This window comes from Lolium perenne, chromosome 1 (assembly GCF_019359855.2).
Source record: "Lolium perenne isolate Kyuss_39 chromosome 1, Kyuss_2.0, whole genome shotgun sequence".
Lineage (NCBI taxonomy): Eukaryota > Viridiplantae > Streptophyta > Magnoliopsida > Poales > Poaceae > Lolium > Lolium perenne.
The window spans coordinates 211694693-211715867 of NC_067244.2; the positions used below are offsets into that span (position 1 = coordinate 211694693).

General features: G+C 43.6%; 1 protein-coding gene across 1 annotated transcript in view; it reads right to left on the reverse strand.

Annotated features, from left to right (window-relative positions):
* Nucleotides 1-17662, reverse strand: part of LOC127323121 (uncharacterized) — a 98987-nt gene extending 81325 nt beyond the window's left edge. The window contains exons 1-8 of the mRNA XM_051351324.2: nt 17413-17662; nt 16908-17002; nt 16764-16821; nt 16468-16662; nt 16084-16163; nt 15911-15993; nt 15661-15712; nt 15485-15553 (exon numbers count right to left, since the gene is read on the reverse strand). Coding sequence (XP_051207284.1) covers nt 15485-15553; nt 15661-15712; nt 15911-15993; nt 16084-16163; nt 16468-16662; nt 16764-16821; nt 16908-17002; nt 17413-17524 — 744 coding nt within the window. The 5' untranslated portion in view covers nt 17525-17662. The remainder of the gene's footprint in view (nt 1-15484; nt 15554-15660; nt 15713-15910; nt 15994-16083; nt 16164-16467; nt 16663-16763; nt 16822-16907; nt 17003-17412) is intronic.
* Between the last annotated feature and the right edge of the window lie 3513 nt (nt 17663-21175).

Sequence of the window (21175 nt, forward strand, 5' to 3'; positions counted from 1 at the left end):
GCTTAACCCTATGGTGGTAGATCTCTCTTACTTCAGACAAGACGAACATGCATAGCAACTCACATGAAATTCAACCAATGAAAAGTTGATGGCGTCCCCAGTGAACATGGTTATCGCACAACAAGCAACTTAATAAGAGATAAAGTGCATAATGACATATTCAATACCACAACAGTTTTTAAGCTATTTGTCCCATGAGCTATATATTGCAAAGGTGAATGATGGAATTTTAAAGGTAGCACTCAAGCAATTTACTTTGGAATGGCGGAAAATACCATGTAGTATAGGTAGGTATGGTGGACACAAATGGCATAGTGGTTGGCTCAAGTATTTTGGATGCATGAGAAGTATTCCCTCTCGATACAAGGTTTAGGCTAGCAAGGCTTATTTGAAACAAACACAAGGATGAACCGGTGCAGCAAAACTCACATAAAAGACATATTGAAAACATTATAAGACTCTACACCGTCTTCCTTGTTGTTCAAACTCAATACTAGAAATTATCTAGACCTTAGAGAAACCAAATATGCAAACCAAATTTCAGCATGCTCTATGTATTTCTTCATTAATGGGTGCAAAGCATATGATGCAAGAGCTTAAACATGAGCACAACAATTGCCAAGTATCACATTACCCAAGACATTAATAGCAATTACTACATGTATCATTTTCCAATTCCAACCATATAACAATTTAACGAAGGAGAAACTTCGCCATGAATACTATGAGTAGAAACCAAGGACATACTTGTCCATATGCTACAGCGGAGCGTGTATCTCTCCCATAAAGTGAATGCTAGGATCCATTTTATTCAAACAAAACAAAAACAAAAACAAACCGACGCTCCAAGAAAAAGCACATAAGATGTGATGGAATAAAAATATAGTTTCAGGGGAGGAACCTGATAATGTTGTCGATGAAGAAGGGGATGCCTTGGGCATCCCCAAGCTTAGACGCTTGAGTCTTCTTGATATATGCAGGGGTGAACCACCGGGTGCATCCCCAAGCTTAGAGCTTTCACTCTCCTTGATCATGTTGCATCATACTCCTCTCTTGATCCTTGAAAACTTCCTCCACACCAAACTCGAAACAACTCATTAGAGGGTTAGTGCACATTATAAATTGACATATTCAGAGGTGACACAATAATTCTTAACACTTCTGGACATTGCATAATGCTACTGGACATTAGTGGATCAAAGAAATTCATCCAACATAGCGAAAGAGGCAATGCGAAATAAAAGGCAGAATCTGTCAAAACAGAACAGTTCGTATTGACGAATTTTAAAATGGCACCATACTTGCTCAAATGAAAATGCTCAAATTGAATGAAAGTTGCGTACATATCTGAGGATCATGCACGTAAATTGGCTTAATTTTCTGAGTTACCTACAGGGAGGTGGACCCAGATTCGTGACAGCAAAGAAATCTGGAACTGTGCAGTAATCCAAATCTAGTACTTACTTTTCTATCAACGGCTTAACTTGGCACAACAAAACACAAAACTAAGATAAGGAGAGGTTGCTACAGTAGTAAACAACTTCCAAGACACAAAATAAAAACAAAGTACTGTAGGTAAAAACATGGGTTGTCTCCCATAAGCGCTTTTCTTTAACGCCTTTCAGCTAGGCGCAGAAAGTGTGTATCAAGTATTATCAAGAGATGGTGCATCGTTATCATGAGCTCCCCCATCCATAGTGGTACTAAGGGCTTTGTCAATTTTAGGTCTATAATAATACTTCTTTGGTCTAGGCACTTTAGAGACATACATAAACTTTTGCTCCTTACCCACATAAGCTTTCTCCTTATATTTAAGAGAAGAAAATGTTGAACCCAAGGTTCCCATAGCTTTTTCAAGTTCATCAATCCTATTGATTTGATCATCATGGTCAGCATTAGTTCCTAGGACACTAATTCTTTCATCAATTCCTCCTAAGGATTTATCAAGTTCATCAGTTTTATCAAGTAATATTTCCAATTTAGCTTCAATACTTGGAAAATTTTTCTCTATGGTTTCCAATTTTTTCATAACATCTTCAAGAGAGATTTCAGTTTTAACTTTATCAACAGGGGTATTCCAAATAAGCTCTCAATAATGCAACTAGCTTCTAATGCAGGAGTACTTAGGAAGTCACCTTTTGCGAGACTATCAAGAACATATCTATTCCAGCTAGATATACCAACATAAAAATTCTGAGTAAAATAATGGTGGAGTGCTTCTTAGTGCATCTATTATGAGCATCGCTAATTCTATACCAAGCATCTCTCAAACATTCTCCCCCTCGTTGCTTAAACGTGCGAACTTCAACTTCAGGATTACTCATTTTAGTAGCAGTAAATAAAGCAAACTAGATAAAGTAAATGCAAGTAAACTAATTTTTTTGTGTTTTTGATATAGCAAACAAGATAGCAAATAAAGTAAAACTAGCAACTAATTTTTTGTATTTTGATTTAGTGCAGCAAACAAAGTAGTAAATAAAACTAAGCAAGACAAAAACAAAGTAAAGAGATTGAGAAGTGGAGACTCCCCTTGCAGCGTGTCTTGATCTCCCGGCAACGGCGCCGAGAAAATATGCTTGATGGCGTGTATTTCACACGTTCGTTGGGCAACCCCAAGAGGAAGGTATGATGCGCACAGCAGCAAGTTTTCCCTCAGAAAGAAACCAAGGTTTATCGAACCAGGAGGAGCCAAGAAGCACGTTGAAGGTTGATGGCGGCGGGATGTAGTGCGGCGCAACACCGAGAGATTCCGGCGCCAACGTGGAACCTGCACAACACAACCAAAGTACTTTGCCCCAACGAAACAGTGAGGTTGTCAATCTCACCGGCTTGCTGTAACAAAGGATTAACCGTATTGTGTGGAAGATGATTGTTTGCGAAAACAGTAGAACAAAGATTGCAAGAGATTGTATTTCAAGAAAGAGAATTGGACCGGGTCCACAGTTCACTAGAGGTGTCTCTCCCATAAGACGAACAACATGTTGGGTGAACAAATTACAGTTGGGCAATTGACAAATAAAGAGAGCATGACCATGCACATACATATCATGATGAGTATAGTGAGATTTAATTGGGCATTACGACAAAGTACATAGACCGCCATCCATAATTCATCTATGACTAAAAAGTCCACATTCAGGTTATCATCCGAACCCCTCCGGTATTAAGTTGCTAACAACAGACAATTGCATTAAGTATTGCGCGTAATGTAACTAGTGACTACATCCTTGAACATAGCACTAATGTTTTATCCCTAGTGGCAACACCACATCCATAACCTTAGTGGTTCTTGTCACTCCTCCAGATTCACAGAGGCATGAACCCACTATCGAGCATAAATACTCCCTCTTGGAGTTACTAGCATCAACTTGGCCAGAGCATCTACTAATAACGGAGAGCATGCAAGATCATAAACAACACATAAGCATAGCTTTGATAATCAACATAACAAGTATTCTCTATTCATCGGATCCCAACAAACGCAACATATAGAATTACAGATAGATGATCTTGATCATGTTAGGCAGCTCACAAGATCCGACAATGATAGCACAATGGGGAGAAGACAACCATCTAGCTACTGCTATGGACCCATAGTCCAGGGGTAGACTACTCACACATCACACCGGAGGTGACCATGGCGGCGTAGAGTCCTCCGGGAGATGATTCCCCTCTCCGGCAGGGTGCCGGAGGCGATCTCCTGGATCCCCCGAGATGGGATCGGCGGCGGCGGCGTCTCTGGAAGGTTTTCCGTATCGTGGTTCTCGGTACTGGGGTTTTCGTCACGGAGACTTTTTATAGGCGAAAGGGCAGGTCAAGAGGCGGCACGGGGGCCCCACACCACAGGGCCGCGCGGCCAAGGGGGGGGCCGCGCCGCCCTATAGTTTGGCCCCTCCGTGGCCCCTCTTCGTCTCTCCTTCGGACTTCTGGAAGCTTCGTGAGAAAATAGGCCCCTGGGCTTTGATTTCGTCCAATTCCGAGAATATTTCCTTACTAGGATTTCTGAAACCAAAAACAGCAGAAAACAGAATCGCACTTCGGCATCTTGTTAATAGGTTAGTTCCAGAAAATGCACGAATATGACATAAAGTGTGCATAAAACATGTAGATAACATCAATAATGTGGCATGGAACATAAGAAATTATCGATACGTCGGAGACGTATCAATGACTTCCTTCGAAGAGTTGTTCTTGTGGCCCTTGGTACAGTTCTTGCACCACAGTCCAGCTCAACAGTTCCGTTGGAGTATTGGGCAATTGTTAAGTACGTGTCACGTTTGAAGAAAATGAACTTCAATGGTTTCACACGTTCTTATTTAATTAACAATATAAAGAAACTGCGAAGTGAACATGAGATGGTGCAATGGCCCCGCGGCAACCTAGCCCTGCTTCAGGTATATTTCTCCTCACCACGTCCATTCTCTTAAAAAAAATCCAACAATGTATAAAGGTGTTTAACTGTTGTGCCAACATATGCAGTATATTTACTATGAAAAAGTGCACCCAACTGGTTCACAATTGACGTCATCAAAGCCGTTGATGAGGAACTGGACAGAAGAAGAGGCGAGTAAGAGAGACAACATTGAATACCAACATGGACGAGGAACAGGCTTGGTAAGTTTTCTCTTACTCATGTACTATTATCTTCATCATTTCATGTGGACTTACATCATCACTTCATGTGCATTCCTTCTAGATTGACGACGACATATCTGCTAACCACAGAAGGGAGGTGATCCACACACCTGACGTTCCTCCAAGATCAAAGAGGAAGCAAAGTAAAAGAGCTAAAGCTTCAGGTTCTAGCATGAAAACGCCAGGTTCAGTGGATGATTCAAGAATGGAGGTCATGGTTGAGCAGATTCTGATTAAACTGACCAATCACATAGACACATCAATAAGCAAACATATGGACAAATTTGCAGACGTATCTGCTCAGGTGACATGGACTATTTTTTGTATGCTTCTATCTGCTGAAATGCATCTCTACACAGCATGACATTAATTACCTTCTGAATTTTGTTCTGCAGAAAGTCCTAAAAATGCTTAACGCGAAAGGAGTTGCGTACAGGGCAGGCAAGGCTGACATGTCTGATGACGAAGATCAGGAGGTGGAAGACAAAAAAGAAGGAGCGGCCTCCACACCTAGCCATGGCGGCCTTCCGCCTAAAGATTTCATGGACAATGACGACATCAAGTCAGACGGCACTGCATCATTTTTGAATTCAGTTAAGGATCAACATGACGATGAATTGGAAGATGCAAGTAAGAAGAGTGAGCCGATGGATGATTCGAACTTCGTGACACCCACCGACAAGAAGAAGACTGCTAATGCTGGGTACACGACACCAGCGCCTAAGCACGGAGACACCCCTGAAGTACCCATAATCATCGACGACAAGGCTACACCTGAATCGTCCTGCTCGGCACCTATTGATTTAACTCTTCCAGATGCATCAGAAGAATTTGATAGCTTGAACACGATCTGCCGGAAAGCGATAGAAAGTGGGAAGAAGGAGGAGAAAAAAGATGATGTATGTGGCAAAAAGGAGGAGAAAAAGGAAGATGTCTCTGGGAAGCGCAAACGCAAAGCTCCTCGCAAATTAAGTTCCCCAAGCATTGTGATGACCGAGAACTGTCCTAAACGGTTTCCACGCGCAGTCAGAAAAGGTATATTTTCTGAAATATTTTGCACTATATCAAGGAATCTTGTTCACATAATTAACTATATATGGTTGTTGTCGATAGGTCCTGATGCTTTGTTCAACAACGAATATGCCACGGACGGATCAAATCCGCTGACACCGGAGATAATTGACACGGCTGCCGAGTATATTCGGATAATATGCAAATCTACAAAAAAAACCAAAGAAGTAAGACTGTGTACGAGAATGAAGACGGGGCTGTGGCGAGGGCTGAATTTCTTAAACCTATCCTTGACCGTGGATGGCTGTGCGGCACTGTAAGTCCAACAACCGATGTCATCCTTCTATTTCTCCTAGGCTTGAATATATATGTGCTCTGGAGTGATCACCTGTTTGAATTATATGCAGGTCATTGAGTGTTACTTGGCTGAGCTGAGATTAAAATTGAAGGATAGGACAATATGCCCTGCATGGAGGGCAAATTCTATAGTCGAAAATCGACCGAGAAGGCAGCGATGGAAAAAGAAAAACCTTGACACGACGGATATTGCAGAAATGTCAAGTTGCTACGAAAGATGCGAGCTGGAATATTTTGGCACTAACAAGGTAATGATTGCTTGTACATTATTAAGTGAGAGGTTTCAAAATTAACTATTAATGCATTAATTATTAACTATGTATTTTTGGTAGGCTTATTTCTCGGTTAACATTTCCAAATGCCACTGGGTCACCGTCGTCATGCACAGTGACAAGAAGGAATTTCAGGTGCTAGACTCGTTATGGCGCCTTGAGCAGAGCAAGGATTTTGTGGAAAAGCTGGTATGACTTTTGATCACGGAATGTAAGACCACCTTTTGGTACTCAGTGCACTGTACTTAAATTTTATGCTTCACAGAGAGAAGAAATCTTGAAGGACGTCGAGTTTGCGAACAATGAGATATCAACAAAGAAGTATCCAGACGTTTATTTGGGAAATTAAAAGATACCCAATACCTATGCAAAGTGATACGTGAGTCCACCGTTAATCTTACACCATTACTATTGATGCCTATTGCAGATAGTTTACCTCTGATCTATATGCAGGAACTCATGTGGACTGTTCCTGTTAGCATGTATGGAGCACTGGGATGGAGATGAACTAACGGCCGAATTTTCGCAGGTTACCTCTTATCTATAGTATCTTTGTTACACACATGTTTATCTCTCCCGGTAATCTAAACTACATAATAATTGTTGCAGGAAACGATAAACAAGAACAGGAATATGACTGCCGCCAAAATTATAATGGCAGAATCAAACATGCACGAGAAGGCGAAGAAGGATGTCCTTGACATCGCGGCGAAAGCACGTGCGTAAAAAACATTATCAGATATTATTTCCACTAGTTGTAATGCTAGGGTGGATTTGTGTCCGGAAGGTCTCATAGACTTGTAGAACTTTTTTACTTTGGGTGTTGAACTTATTTGGGGTTGATGTTATTTGTTCCACAATGAGATAAGTACTTTTTTGCACGATAAAAAGTACAGATAAGTAATTCAACCTTTCGCACGTACATAATTCAAACGAGTAGCACACGACATGACATAGAAAAAGCGGGAAACATAACAAACACATGTTAAAACTAATGAAACTAAACATGACCATCCTCAAGTAGCCCCGGCAGCTTCACCGCCATCGTGAACTTCACTCCTCCTCCTCCTCCTCCTCTTCGTCGAAGTTGTAGGGAAGGGTGTGCATCATGTTGCGCGTGGGAAAGTGGCACTCAAAGTTGGTGTAGATGTTGAACGTAGTGAATGCTATGAACTCGCAGCCGCACCAAAAGACTTTGCCGAGGAGCTCGTACGCGTCGTAGCGGTTGGTGAAGGTGACCGTGAGGAACAAGAGGAAGGCGCGCGTGTGGTCACGGGCCTCGTCGAGGCGAAACATCACCGGCGCGTCCGAAGGGAGGTGGGCAAAGCCGGCGGTGAGGAACGCGCGGGCAAGCTCGACCGGTCCCCTCCACCTGGAGATGGCCCACACGCGGAGTGTGTTCTCCACGACGACGCCCGCCGGGTAGCGTCGCTCGGGCACAGTAGGAGGCCGACGGAAGACCGGTGCGTTGAACTGCATCCTACCGGTGCGTTGCAAGGTCTTGGGTGGGGATTAGCTTCAAGTGGAGAATATATGGATTGTGTGTCGCGCCGAGTGGAGAGGGAAAGAGGGGGTATAAATAGGGCGCCAAATCGATCAATTAATTACAATGAAACGTCGCGCTGTTTCCGTGTCCGTGGAATGGGTTGCGCGTGTGTATCCGTGTCAATGCGGTGCGCCTGATTCAGTCTTCCTTTATTGCTCTGAATCGGCGACCATAAATGGCTCTGAATCGTCGTCTGCCTCGCTGAGCGCTCGAGTTGGTGCGGCGCATGCATGGCGAAGTCTGCGACGGACAAAACCGTGCAACGGTCCGAACCACGTCTCCTCCCTAGACTAATCATACTGCGGAGTGAGCCTCTCGCAGATTGCCGTCGCTCAGCAGATCGCAGCCGTGCACGAGTGTTTTCCTATAAAAGGCCTCCATCCAACGGCGTAGAGCTAGGTATTGTAGGGCCCGCTCGGAGTCGCTTCGACCGCCACGTGAGAATGGCCATTCCTCGGCTCCCGAGCGGCCGCCGCCCACCTCTGCCAATGAAGTTATTGGCGACGCCACGCGTGCCCATCAGCCACCGCCCACCTCTGCCAATGAATTTATTGGCGACGCCACGCGTGCACAGCGGCCGCCGCCGACCACGGTTGCCTGGGGCATTATATAGCGGCGCTCGTTCGGCTGCCTCATCTACTCCCGCACAAACCCTAGCCGCCGCACAACCTGCACCGTAGCGCAGCCCACCCACAAGCCCGCGAAGGAATCCATGGCTGGTTTTGGTGGGCGGCGAGGCGGTCGAGGCCGTCGAGGCCGAGGGCGCGGTCGCCGTGCTGGAGCAGCATCACCCAGCCGCTGGTCGTCGCCAGCGCCGTCATTGTCTTCGGAGGAGGCGACGTGCTTCGAATTCATCCTACGCATCGACCAGGACCCTCTCGGCATCAAGCGGCTTCCGGACAAGTTCGCCGAGTTTGTCGATGGCGTCGAGCCGGCAGAGTTGCAGCTACGGGAGGCAAGCTGCAACTTTCGTCGATGGCGTGTCGAGGTATTGTTCGACGGCCAGGGCAAGATGTACCTGCACACCGGGTGGGACAAGTTCGCCCGCTACCTCGATCTCGAACCCGGCTGCCAGCTTATCTTCTGCTACGATGGGGATGGCGACATGGTCGTCAAAGTGTTCGACGGCACATCCTGCCGGAGATACTACCACATCAGCGAGTCAAGCTCGAGCACCGACAGTTAGATATTTTCGAGTGTTCTTTCTTTGCAGCGAAAATGGCCACCGGCCAATAGAACCACTAGTGTACGTTTCCAGTCTGGGTGCCTGGGAGTGTTCTTTCTTGGCAGCGAACACAGGAAACACCCGAGGACGACACTAGTTAGGTTTCCTCATTTTTCAATGTTCTAATCTTGTTTTAAACTATGTAATGGTTTGTGTAATGTTCGTATCTGTGTTTAAATGAAAAAGAGAAAAAAAATTAGGTAAAAGTTATTGGTTTCCAAAATTTGTGAAGTTTTTTATTTATTTCAATTTTTGTGATAGTAAACCTATAAATTTCTGTTAAATTCAGGCGAAAAAAAGTTGACAGATAAAGCCATGGCCCATGAGTTCCCTCCCCGCGTGCATTGGCCCGTTACATGTCTCTGATAAAATTTAGTTTTTAAATTTTTCTTTAAATCTGCAGCACATCCGGTTAAATTCAAAAAATTCAAAAAAGTTTTAACCAACGGATTATGTTCACAAAAACGTGTGACATATTGGGTAAAAAAAACTGGATTTTTTTTGGAAGGTCGAAAAATCGACTAGCTTAGAAAAACTGGTTTGATGTAACCCAAACGGTTCCGTTTCTAAAAATGTGGATTTTTCGACCTTCGAGAAACGCTCCAGAAATTTTTGCACACACTCTGATATCCATCCTAAGACGAATTGTTAAGTTTTTTTCATTTTTTGAATTTCTGTGAAAATAAACTATTAAATTTCAGTTAAATTCGAGTTGGGAAAAAAACAGAAGAAAACTAGAGAACCCTGCTGGATGGGCCATGAGTATACCTTCCCCGCGTCCATGCTCCACGTTAATGGGCTTAGTTCAAACCGCGTTACATATCTGACGGCCTAACTGAAAAGTTTTTTAGTTTTGATTTGAATAAATCAGCACCACATGTGGTTAAATTCAAAAAATTCAAAAAAAGTTTTAACCAACGGATTATGTTCACAAAAACGTGTGACATATTAGGTAAAAAAAATTGGATTTTTTTTCAAAGATCGAAAAATCGACTAGCTTAGAAAAAGTGGTTTGATGTAACCCAAACGTTTCCGTTTCTAAAACTGTGGATTTTTCGACCTTGGAGAAACGCTCCAGAATTTTTTGCACACACTCTGATATCCATCCTAAGACGAAGTGTTAAGTTTTTTTCATTTTTTGAATTTCTATGGAAATAAACTATTAAATTTCAGTTAAATTCGAGTTGGGAAAAAAACAGAAGAAAACTAGAGAACCCTGCTGGATGGGCCATGAGTATTCCTTCCCCGCATCCATGCTCCACGTTAATGGGCTTAGTTCAAACCGCGTTACATGTCTGACGGCCTAACTGAAAAGTTTTTTAGTTTTGATTTGAATAAATCAGCACCACATCTGGTTAAATTCAAAAAATTCAAAAAAAGTTTTAACCAACGGATTATGTTCACAAAAACGTGTGACATATTGGGTAAAAAAAACTGGATTTTTTTTCAAAGGTCGAAAAATCGACTAGCTTAGAAAAAGTGGTTTGATGTAACCCAAACGGTTCCATTTCTAAGAATGTGGATTTTTCGACCTTCGAGAAACGCTCCAGAAATTTTTGCACACACTCTCGTATCCATTCTAAGACGAACTGTGAAGGTTTTTTCATTTTTTGAATTTCTGTAAAAATAAACTACTAAATTTCAGTTAAATTCGAATTGGAAAAAAAGACAGAAGAAACTAGAGAACCCAGCTGGATGGGCCATGAGTGTTCCCTACCCACCGCTCCATCGCCTCCCTAAGGACTATAAAAAGGGCCGCCTCTCATCGTCCCTTTCACACACAAACCCTAGAGGCTCTCTCCCCAACCCTTGCCGCCACCGTCTCAACAAGAGTTGACGCCATGGCTGGGAGAGGCGGAGGCCGACGTGGTCGTGGCCGTGGCCGCGGCAGAGCTGCACGCTCGCCGTCGCCTGCCACACCGTCGGCTTCATCGCCGGAGATGGACGTGGAGGGGCCCGTGCTGTTCGAGTTCGTCCTCGTACTCAAGGGCGACCCACGCGGCATCCAGAGACTTCCTGACCCCTTCGCCGTCTATGTCGCCGGCGACGATCGACCGGGCACGCTGCATCTGCGGGAGGCTTCGTCCGGCTTCTACCGGTGGATCGTCGACGTGATATACGACGGGCGCGGCAAGATGTACCTCCACATCGGCTGGGAGAAGTTCGCGCGCCACCACAGACTCGAAGCCGGCTTCATCCTCCTGTTCACCTACTATGGCGACAGGGACTTGAGCGTCAAGGTTTTCGACGAGACGCGCTGCCGTCGGGACAACCACGACAACCACGGCGACAGCACCGACGAGGAGGACGACTGATGAAGAGTGTTGTTTCTTCGCAGCGAATACGTGCACGGAAGTTTCTGGGTGTTCGCCTCATCCTCCCGCTGGATTTTCCAGTTTGGGTGACTGGGGATTGTTAGCAGTGAACACAGGAAACCTTGGATGCACGGTCTAGTTAGGTTTAGTTTTTTTGCAAAATTTTATATTTGTGTCCACCATGGTTCAAAATATGTATTAGTTTGTGGAAAACCATGTCCCAATTATGTATTAGTTTGTGGAAATTTAAATGAAAATACCAAAAAAAGTATTTTAAAGGTTTCGTGTGTTCACACGAAACCTTCGATGCCAAATCAAGTGGATGGATGTGGATGTGGATATGGATGGTGTTGCCAGGGTGAGTCCAACTGAGTGCATGGTTATTTCATGTGAGAAACCTAGGAGACTTAACACGGAATGGTGCATGGTCTATTTAGTCAACGTCGAAATAATCACAAGTACACAAATATGTGACTATTTTTTACCTCAAACTCATATGTGACTATTTTTTACTCCTTTCTTACCTGTACCTTCTATGGTAATCAAACTTGTTGATTTTAGATAACATCTCTACGTGGCAATGACTTTGTTATCGAGGGATCGAACAAGTTTGGCTACGGAGACTGAGCAGTCTATGTGAAAAACAATCTATGCATGAGAATAACAAACAAGGCATTCATGCATGCATAACAGTTATAACTAGCATTTATCTATATAAAAGAGTAACAGTTATAACTAGCATTTATCTAAACAAGGCATTCATGCTTAACAGTTATAACTAGCATTTATCTAAACAAGGCATTCATGCATAACAGTCATAACCAGCATTTATCTAAACAAGCAGGCATTCATGCATAACAGTCATAACTAGCATTTATCTAAACAAGCAGGCATTCATGCATAACACTGGAGATATAAGTTCTTAGTACTAAGAAATTCCATAAGTAGAACTTAAGGTTCTACATACACACATTAAACCTAAAAGTTCTTAGTTATCCATTACAACCAGACAGAAATAAGCTCCAAGGACATAACATATATACGGCGGCGAGCATCGGGCTGAGGCATGCATGGTAGGTTCAGATGTTGCGACGCCTCTTGAGGATCCTGCCGGAACGGGGAAGGCGAGGACCCAGCAGAAACCTTGCAAGTGCCTCGTGGTCAGCCTTGCCCTGCCACTCGCGGGCGCTGTCGCGAGTGTCCATAGCATGCATCTCAAGGGAAGCCAGCGCGCCGTCCTTCACCTTGCAGGGACAGAAGGGGCAAGCATGCCTTCCCCTACGCACTGTCTTCAGAATCCGAGACTCGAATCCCTTGACCTGCCTCTGCACGTAGGACTCAAAGTTGTCCTCGTCGACGTCGTCATCTGTGTTGTACTGCAAATAAAGGGGCACATGTGAGGAAGCGGCTAAAGGATGCAGAACATGGTATGGTATTCACAAAGTTCATATCTTCTTAATATTAACTGCTAAATTTAATGAGTAATTATTACAATTCATACCTGAGGAACATAGCGAGCAAACTTTAACCATGGGAGTTTGGATACACGATTTACAAACTGTTAAAGATAATGTATTTATGCTTTCTATCTTGGTACAAGATTTACATACCGCCAAGAAAGGACTTTCCACACATTCGGCAAACCTGAAGAGTCACTACTAAGCATGAATAATTTCAAAAATAATAGCTTACTAAGAGTTTCTACGACATCCAAAAACAAATCAACTGTAGGTAGGCATTCTTCAACCACCTAAAATTTCTAGGTTTGCAGGTTGTCAAAAGGCAATCCATTTTTGGTTACCTTGTCACATATGTTGCTGATTTTGTTTCCTATAGTACTTTTTTCATGAAGAAAGCAGTAGCTTTCATTTGAACATATCTTTTATTTTTCTTAGTGGAAGTCCAATTACTATTTTTCTGTTCTGTTTATAATCTGAGCATAAGTTTGAATTTCCTTAGGACTTTATGTTCTTATGCAAGCGGCAGACATAAAGCAGTAGCTGATATAATAAATATTATTTCTGGTTTGTTTGATACATACATCAGGATGTAAATGATGAGTTTTCCATCTGACATACTCTTTATTTTCCATATGTTGGCATAGAACAATATAGTGTTGATCTACATAAAAAGCTTTCCCATAATTCACCGAATCTACAGGAAACGGGGCAAGGACCTGATCCACAATCAAGGTCTGAAATACCAATACTTTTTCCTTGTTTAACACTTGTCAAGACATATGTTTAGTATTTATGTCTGTAAAAATTTAGATGTGCCTTATATTGCTTTTCTACACGGTTCAACACTCTGTTAACTATGTTTTTCTTGTTTAAAAATTCAAATGAGAGGTCTGTATTAAAAAGTGGTTCTCAAGTCGTTTATCATACATTCTTGCGTATCCAAATCATGGTAAACAGCAAACCTTCAGCTCTTGACCCATTTCAATCCCCAACGGCAAATAGGCTCATTTCTATATGAAGAAGCTCCAAACCAACTTAGTATGACTGCAATTTTCATTTATATTAGGCAAGTGACTTATTTAGTAGTTGTATCTTATTTGTTGTTTGAGAATAATTTAGCTGAATCCACAATAGTTTGAATGATATCGTCTTCTTATAGTGGTACACAGTAATGATTTTAATACAAAGTTTATTGCTTTGGATACAAGATCACAATGGTAGAAGAAGTGCAAGAAAAATGAATGTTTGTTGCTTTGGATACAAGATCACAACGGGCATTCAACTAGTAATATTAACTCGCCAATGTTTGTTGCTGCTAGTCCATCATTTGAACCAAATAAATGTACCCATAGGATCACGAGGCAAGTCCCCAGATAAATGGTAAATTTGGAGAGAAGTTTTCCAGTCCATTGGACAAAGGATTCAGAAACATACAAGATGATTTTGTAAGTCCTACTTTTTCAAATAATGTAAATGGCTACCACCAAAGAAATAAAATGCTAGATGATGACACACAGAGCCTGAAATATCCAGGTGTGAACATGTCAAGATCAAGTTCCTATGTCTCTTCAAAACCACGCGCATCCACTTATTTCTGGACGGAGGGAGTAGATCTAACTCGCAGGGCTCGATGTACTCGAGGACATAGCTGCAGTTATCAGATCGACATAGCATCCACGCGCATCTACTACATCTACTTTGCAGGGGTTACCAGATCTGAGAGGGGAGACATAGATTTACCTCGCAGGGCTGGACGCATCTTGGTTGGCCTCGTACATGGCGTCGATTTCCTTGTACGCCGCCTCCCTCTCGGCAGCGGCGCGAGCAGCAGCAGCAGCCACCGCATCAGCGATGCCGCCCAGATCAGCACCAGCAGCTCCCGCGCCGCTGTCCGCCGCCGCACCAGAAGGCGCAGCCGCTCCCGCTCCCGCTCCCGCTCCCGCAACCTCTCCCGCGGCCACCCCCGCAGCCGCAGCCGCAGCCGCTCCCTCTCCGCCCTCCAAACCAGCAGCAGCCGCGGCTAGGTTCATGTCCATTGCCGGATCTGTGCTTCGCCGAAGAAATGGGAGTGTAGGGAGAGAGGCTTCGTTCGCCGAAGAACTAGGGTTAGGGTTTTCTCTCCTCTGCTTTTTGCCGGAAATGGGGATGGTGGGGAGGGGATGCGGCCGACTGGGGATAAAGTAGTGGACTCTTTTGGACTGTGCGCGTGTGCGTGGACCCGTGTGTGGACCCGTGGGCATTGACGGGCGTGTACGCGGAAGGGGTACGGGCGTGTACGCGGAAGAGGTGTACGGGCGTGTATGTATTCTCGCGGTGATACGCGTACCTCCTCGGGCTAACGGGTCCTGCGGGTTTTGGAGCGGGCATTTCTATACCCGAATCGAAGTTGAAAAGACGATCCTGCCCCTCGCCGCGGAGTAATCTGGGTCGTCCTTGTGTTCCGCTCAACATACCCGTTCGACGTTGGGGGTCTATGGAAGCAGTCGCCAAATGAGAAACGAAAGGGCCTTCTGTCTCATACTTCTTAATGAGCTAGCATTACTCAAGTAGCTTACTTTATACTTATTTATTCACATAATTCATAACCACTTGCTGGAGTATATTTTTGTTGTTTTCTACTTGTGTAACTTATTTTCTGTTTAACATGTTGGAGGGAACTTAACCTTAAGAACTAAAGGAGTAATGGTGTAGAACACAAATAGTGCAACGGCAAATCGTGCGAACAAGCTTATCTGTAAAAAAAATAGAAAAGTACTTAGCAGGATTGATTTTTTATGTCAGAAAATTCAGAAAAGTGTATTGCAGATAGAAGAGTTGAACCACAACTATAGATCTCTACCATTGTTGGAGACCAGGCAGCTGCTTCTAGGCTCTTCCTTTCGAATATAAATCTGATGTGTTGTCACGTTAAAAGGTAAAGTGAATATTTGCTCCAGGAGAGTATATATAAGATATACATGTTCCAGAAAATCTGTTGATACTTTAACGATGCAAGAACCAGAGTAAATGTATAGAAAGCTATAAGCCTATAACAATGGACATGCCAGTTTTATTTTTTTTCCTAGTTTGTAATTAATAAGAGAGTATACATCTGAATTGTACTGACAAGCAACCCAAATAGTCCAAACATTGCAACAAGTTCTACTCGATCATTCTTCTTGACACAGTATTCCTACATATTCAAGGAAATGATACGTGTATTAGAATTTTGCGAAAATATTACTGGTAGTAGCAGGATATATATCATCACCAACAAACCAACCTGCCCAACATTGCTAAATGCATAACAAACTGTCCCAGCAATAACAAGGGTATCCCCTAGAAGTGGCATTTTACTTGGATCTGCGGAAAATGAAAGGTTTCTGTAATCCGTTAACACTTATCTATCTCTGCTGTAAAAATGGGAAACAATTTCAGCTTGTAGGATTCATTAAGTGAGGTCTTCATTTGAGCAACTCTCTACCTGTCATATTGCCAATTTGCTATCTTATTCAGCAGTACAATTGATCTCCTAGACTATTATTGTACTACCATGAATTCTTAATGTCAAGAACTTCATCCTGTGCCTAGCTTTGGTTTATCACTGAGATTTTGTAACTGGCATTCTAATTTAACTAGTTGTTTTAATAATTAGCTACCTACTTACGTTGCTCATCTGGAGATTTTGCATCTGAAAGGAGCACAAGACCTAGCCCTGCCACGCAGGTCCCGGCCCCCAGAAATTGCCAGAAAGAATATCTTGTGCCTAGTGCGTACCAGGTGAGTACAATGACCCATACAATAGTCCAACAATCCAACAACGTTATGCTGGTGATGGATGAGTACTGGTATGCCTTGATAACTGCGATGCAAGTTTCAGGATTATAACATGTTTATATGTTCATCACTAGGAGCAAAGATTGCATTTAGTATCTCGCTGAAATGTGCATTTCTTGTACTCACCCAGATAGTTCCCCTGCACATCGACGAAGGACAGCACTAAGTACCAATACCAAGGTATCTGCAAGACAAGAGCGGCCAAAACAGCGAGGTGTGAAATCGCATCAGGTAAGCCCCATGGCTGATTTTCATACACTCTGTGCTCACTTGTAGCTTCTGTCGTCGGCTCAAAAGGATTGGCACATAAACTAAGGTCAACAGGAGATATGCGAAGAATGATTGTGTGAGTGGCGCATCAATTCCTGCATAAATATATGAAGTTATATCTGTCTGCTGATGATTCCTTTTATACTCCCTCCGTCCATGTATATGAGGTAAACTTAATCTTGTCTTATGTCAAACCTATTTAAGTTCAACTAAGTTTATAGAAAAAACATCAGCATCTACAATACCAAATGAATATATTATGGAAACATATTTCATTATAAATTAAGTAATATTGACTTGGTATTGCATCATATTTTTTGTATAAATTTGGTCTAACCTTGACATGTTTAACTTCACACAAGATTAAGTGGTGTTATACACATGGACAGAACAAGTATGAACTAGGCCAATGCGGAAGAGTGTAATTTGAGTACAAAGATTAGCAAGTGCCATATGAAATAATAATTGAGAACATATGGATTAGGCTATTGAGAAGGATGGGTACCAAGATTAGCGACGAGGGAGGAGGCGAAGCTGCCGGCGGCCATGGAGAAGGCCACGAGCTGGCCGAGGAAGAGCACGAGCAGCAGGCCCCATGCGTCCTTCTTGATCTCCATGGGTCTGACGAGCCAAGGTGCACGCAAGCCTCCGATGGGATTATACAGTTGCAGAAGGCGAAAGGGGAAAGCCGGAGCAGCTGAGTGGACCGGCAGATTTGTTTCGTGCCTGTAAACTGAGGCAAAGTTAGTTGGGCTCGTGCAGTAAACTATGGTTAGTTTAGAGTATCATGTCCCTTTCAGAAACAAATGAGGACCAGCATGTCACCGCTCAATTGGTTAGATGTAAGATGAGCATCTATTGTCCTATGCAATACAATATACAGCTCGTGACTCATGACCTGATCTGTCAACGCTTGATAATGGCCTAGAATTCAATTTGGCACGTGGGAGTATATGCTCCTGCGAGCGGAAAAAATATTTTGAAGTGTCAAAAAAATTCGAACGAAAATTTACACTGTTACGTATCGACATTCTATGTGCGTGATATGGATATCCAGGCCTGGTACACTATGACGACAGCCATTGATATGATGATTAAGTCTAAGGTTGTACCAGTATTTTATCATAGTCTTGTTATTAGGAAATAATAATGTAGCCAGGTCATGTGGTGGGCTAAATTAGGGTTATTAGGATATCCGTTGGGATTGGACCTGTCCAACCCAACTAGGCCCATAGTGGGGCGCCCCAGCCCAATAGGGGCTGGCCGGCCACCCTCCCCCTCATATAAGGAGGTGGGGCGACTAGGGTTAAGTTTAGTCTAGTTTTGATTCAGATCATGTAGAACCTTGAGTTCCAGTTATCACCATCCCTGCGGGGTTGGCTCCATGACGGCGTCTCGAACGTTAGTCTAGTTATCCAATAAAGATGTGCGAGTTCTTGAGTTGTCAAGGGTAATCATATGTGCTTGAGTATCCTTGAATCTGTCAAGGGAGTTCAAGATCTATCGGTCCTACGGATCATCAAGGTGCATCGTGAAAGATCGGGAAACCAAGCCTTATCATGTGGTATCAGATTGCTAGGTTGATCACGGTGCAGATTGGTTTGTTGCTCAGTTGTTTCTGCTTGATTGTTGTGGCTACCATTGGGTACGTCGCCGCCATGCTGTTGGTGAAGATCGAGGAGGAAGTGTGCGGCAGAGTCAAGTTTCAAGATTATCTGCGGGATGTGCAACTGCAGATCGATTGGCAGATCGTTTGTTTGCTTTTTGTGATATCTACCATGGCTGATCGATTGCGGGAGCAGTCCACGGTCCCACGTGGACGTGGTGGTGACGATCGAGTTACAGAACGATTGCCTTTGATCGCTAGGAGTCTAGATTTGCGTTGGCTCCAAGTTTTCCGCGATAGCTCCAGATTTCGCGGTTGCGGCTCCAGTTTCCGTCCGCCGGCTCCGGCTCCGGAGTTCGTCCGTGTCAGCTCCAGATTCACCAGCGCGGCTCCAGATTTGGCCGACTAGCTCCAGATTCACCCTGCGTGGCTCCAGACTTTCCGTCTGGCTCCAGAATCGCCCAGATGTGGACATACACAGTTTATTTGGACCCTTGGTGTGCAGGAATTTGTCATGTAAGTTTTGGGTGATCTACTCGGTATGTTTTTCAGATGGCATTCAACATGTTTGTGTCTCAATCAGTGTCAAGTTATGCACGCCGAGAGGGTGGAGGGTGGATGAGGAGTGGCAGGCGAGCACAACTTGAAGACGGCTAGTCGAGAGGGAGGTGAGGCGTGGAAGACTAGCAAGGAAAGTGGCGATATTGCTCATTTGACGTCACCTTTTTCCGACCCGATCCTCACGCGTTGGGGACAATGCTTCTTGAAGAAGGGGAGGATGATATGGATATCCAGGCCTAGTACACTAGGACAACCATTGATATGATGATTAAGTCTAAGGTTGTACCAGTATTTTATCATTGTCTTGTTATTAGGAAATAATAATGTAGCCAGGTCATGTGGTGGGCCAAATTAGGGTTATTAGGGTGTCCGTTGGGATTGGGCCTGTCCAACCCAACTAGGCCCATAGTGGGGCGCCCCAGCCCAATAGGTGCTGGCCGGCCACCCTCCCCCTCATATAAGGAGGTGGGGCGACTAGGGTTAGGTTTAGTCTAATTTTGATTCAGATCATGTAGAACCTTGGGTTCCAGTTATCACCATCCCTGCGGGGTTGGTTCCATGACGGCGTCTCAGACGTTCGTCTAGTTATCCAATAAGGATGTGTGAGTTCTTGAGTTGTCAAGAGTAATCATATGTGCTTGAGTATCCTTGAATCTGTCAAGGGAGTTCAAGATCTATCGGTCCTACGGATCATCAAGGTGCATCGTGAAAGATCGGGAAACCAAGCCTCATCAGTGTGCATATCAAGTTTTGGGAAAAACGATATTTTTGTGACTTGTATGAAAAACAAAAAAAATGTCACGTAGACAATTTTTCTACACCAAAATTCATCTTCTTACACATGACACTAAAAATGTCGGTTTTCCGTGGAATAACTTTGTGAGCCTGTAGAATTTCGAGATATACTCATTAAATTTTGTGATTTTTTTAACATTTTAAAAGTGTATTTACAACAAGATTTTTTTTAACATTTTAAAAGTGTATTTACAGCAAGATTTTAAAACCGGGGCATATGCTGTGCGCCCGGTGCCAAAACACCACTCTAGTTCCTGAATCCGTTTTTATTGTATTCTAGTTCTGAATCTATTTTGTTTTCTGATCTGCTCTTGTAACTGTTGGAAGTGAAATTAAGGCATCTGTACCTGCGCGATCTCAGTGGACTGGTCTGGGTGGGCTAAAGGAGACAAAATAGTTGACTCAACGGCCCAATATAGATGGGCGGAGATCGTGTGGACCGACTCATTTTAGGCCTAAATTTAGATTGGGATTAGGATTGGGATTGGGATCTGGCTGTGCAGCTGCAGAGTTCAGGCTTGCGGTACGAGGACCAGCCACGAGGGGGTGCTCCTTAACACGGAAACTGCTGGAAACGACTCGCTGGCGCGCGCGCGCTACCGAGCACCGGTTCGCTGAACGCCACGCGCGGTTGGGCCGGCCCATTCGCTAGTTTGCGTTTCTTCATTCAGGCACCGGCGCAACTGCAGAGCGTGTCATCGAAAAAGATAATTTATACATACGGGAGGAAGGATTCGAACTTGGGTCTCAAAATGAGAAAGAGGCACTTGCCGCTGGGACATTGACCTGATGCGCAGTAAAACTGCACACCAGCTATATTTATTTAGTCAGACCCGAGATTTGATTTCCGCTTCTTGTAGCCCGAGCGTTCTATTCTTGTTTATACGTACGTACTTAGGATATATTTCCATTTTTTTCCTTTATATGTTTCTTTTATTTTTATTTTGTTTTTTTCATGGTTTTTTTTTTACCTTTTTGTTAAACCAATATGTGTATATTAACGTCTTTTTTTCTTCTTTCTTACAATGCATTCTTTTCTACATGTACGACTTCTTGTTATTTTATTTTCTTCTTTCTTACATTTTTTTATTAATTTTTCTTTTCCAATTTTTTTTGTTTCATTTCTTTTTTTTCCATCTAGGTCGTTGTTCCTCTCCGTGTACGTCGTTGTTTCCTTCCGTGTAGGTCGTTGTTCCGCTCAGTGTAGGTCATTGTTCCGCTCAATGTAGGTCGTTGTTCCGCTTTTTCTAGGCCATTGTTCCCCTCCATGTCGGCCGTTGTTCCCTTCCGTGTAGGTCGTTGTTCC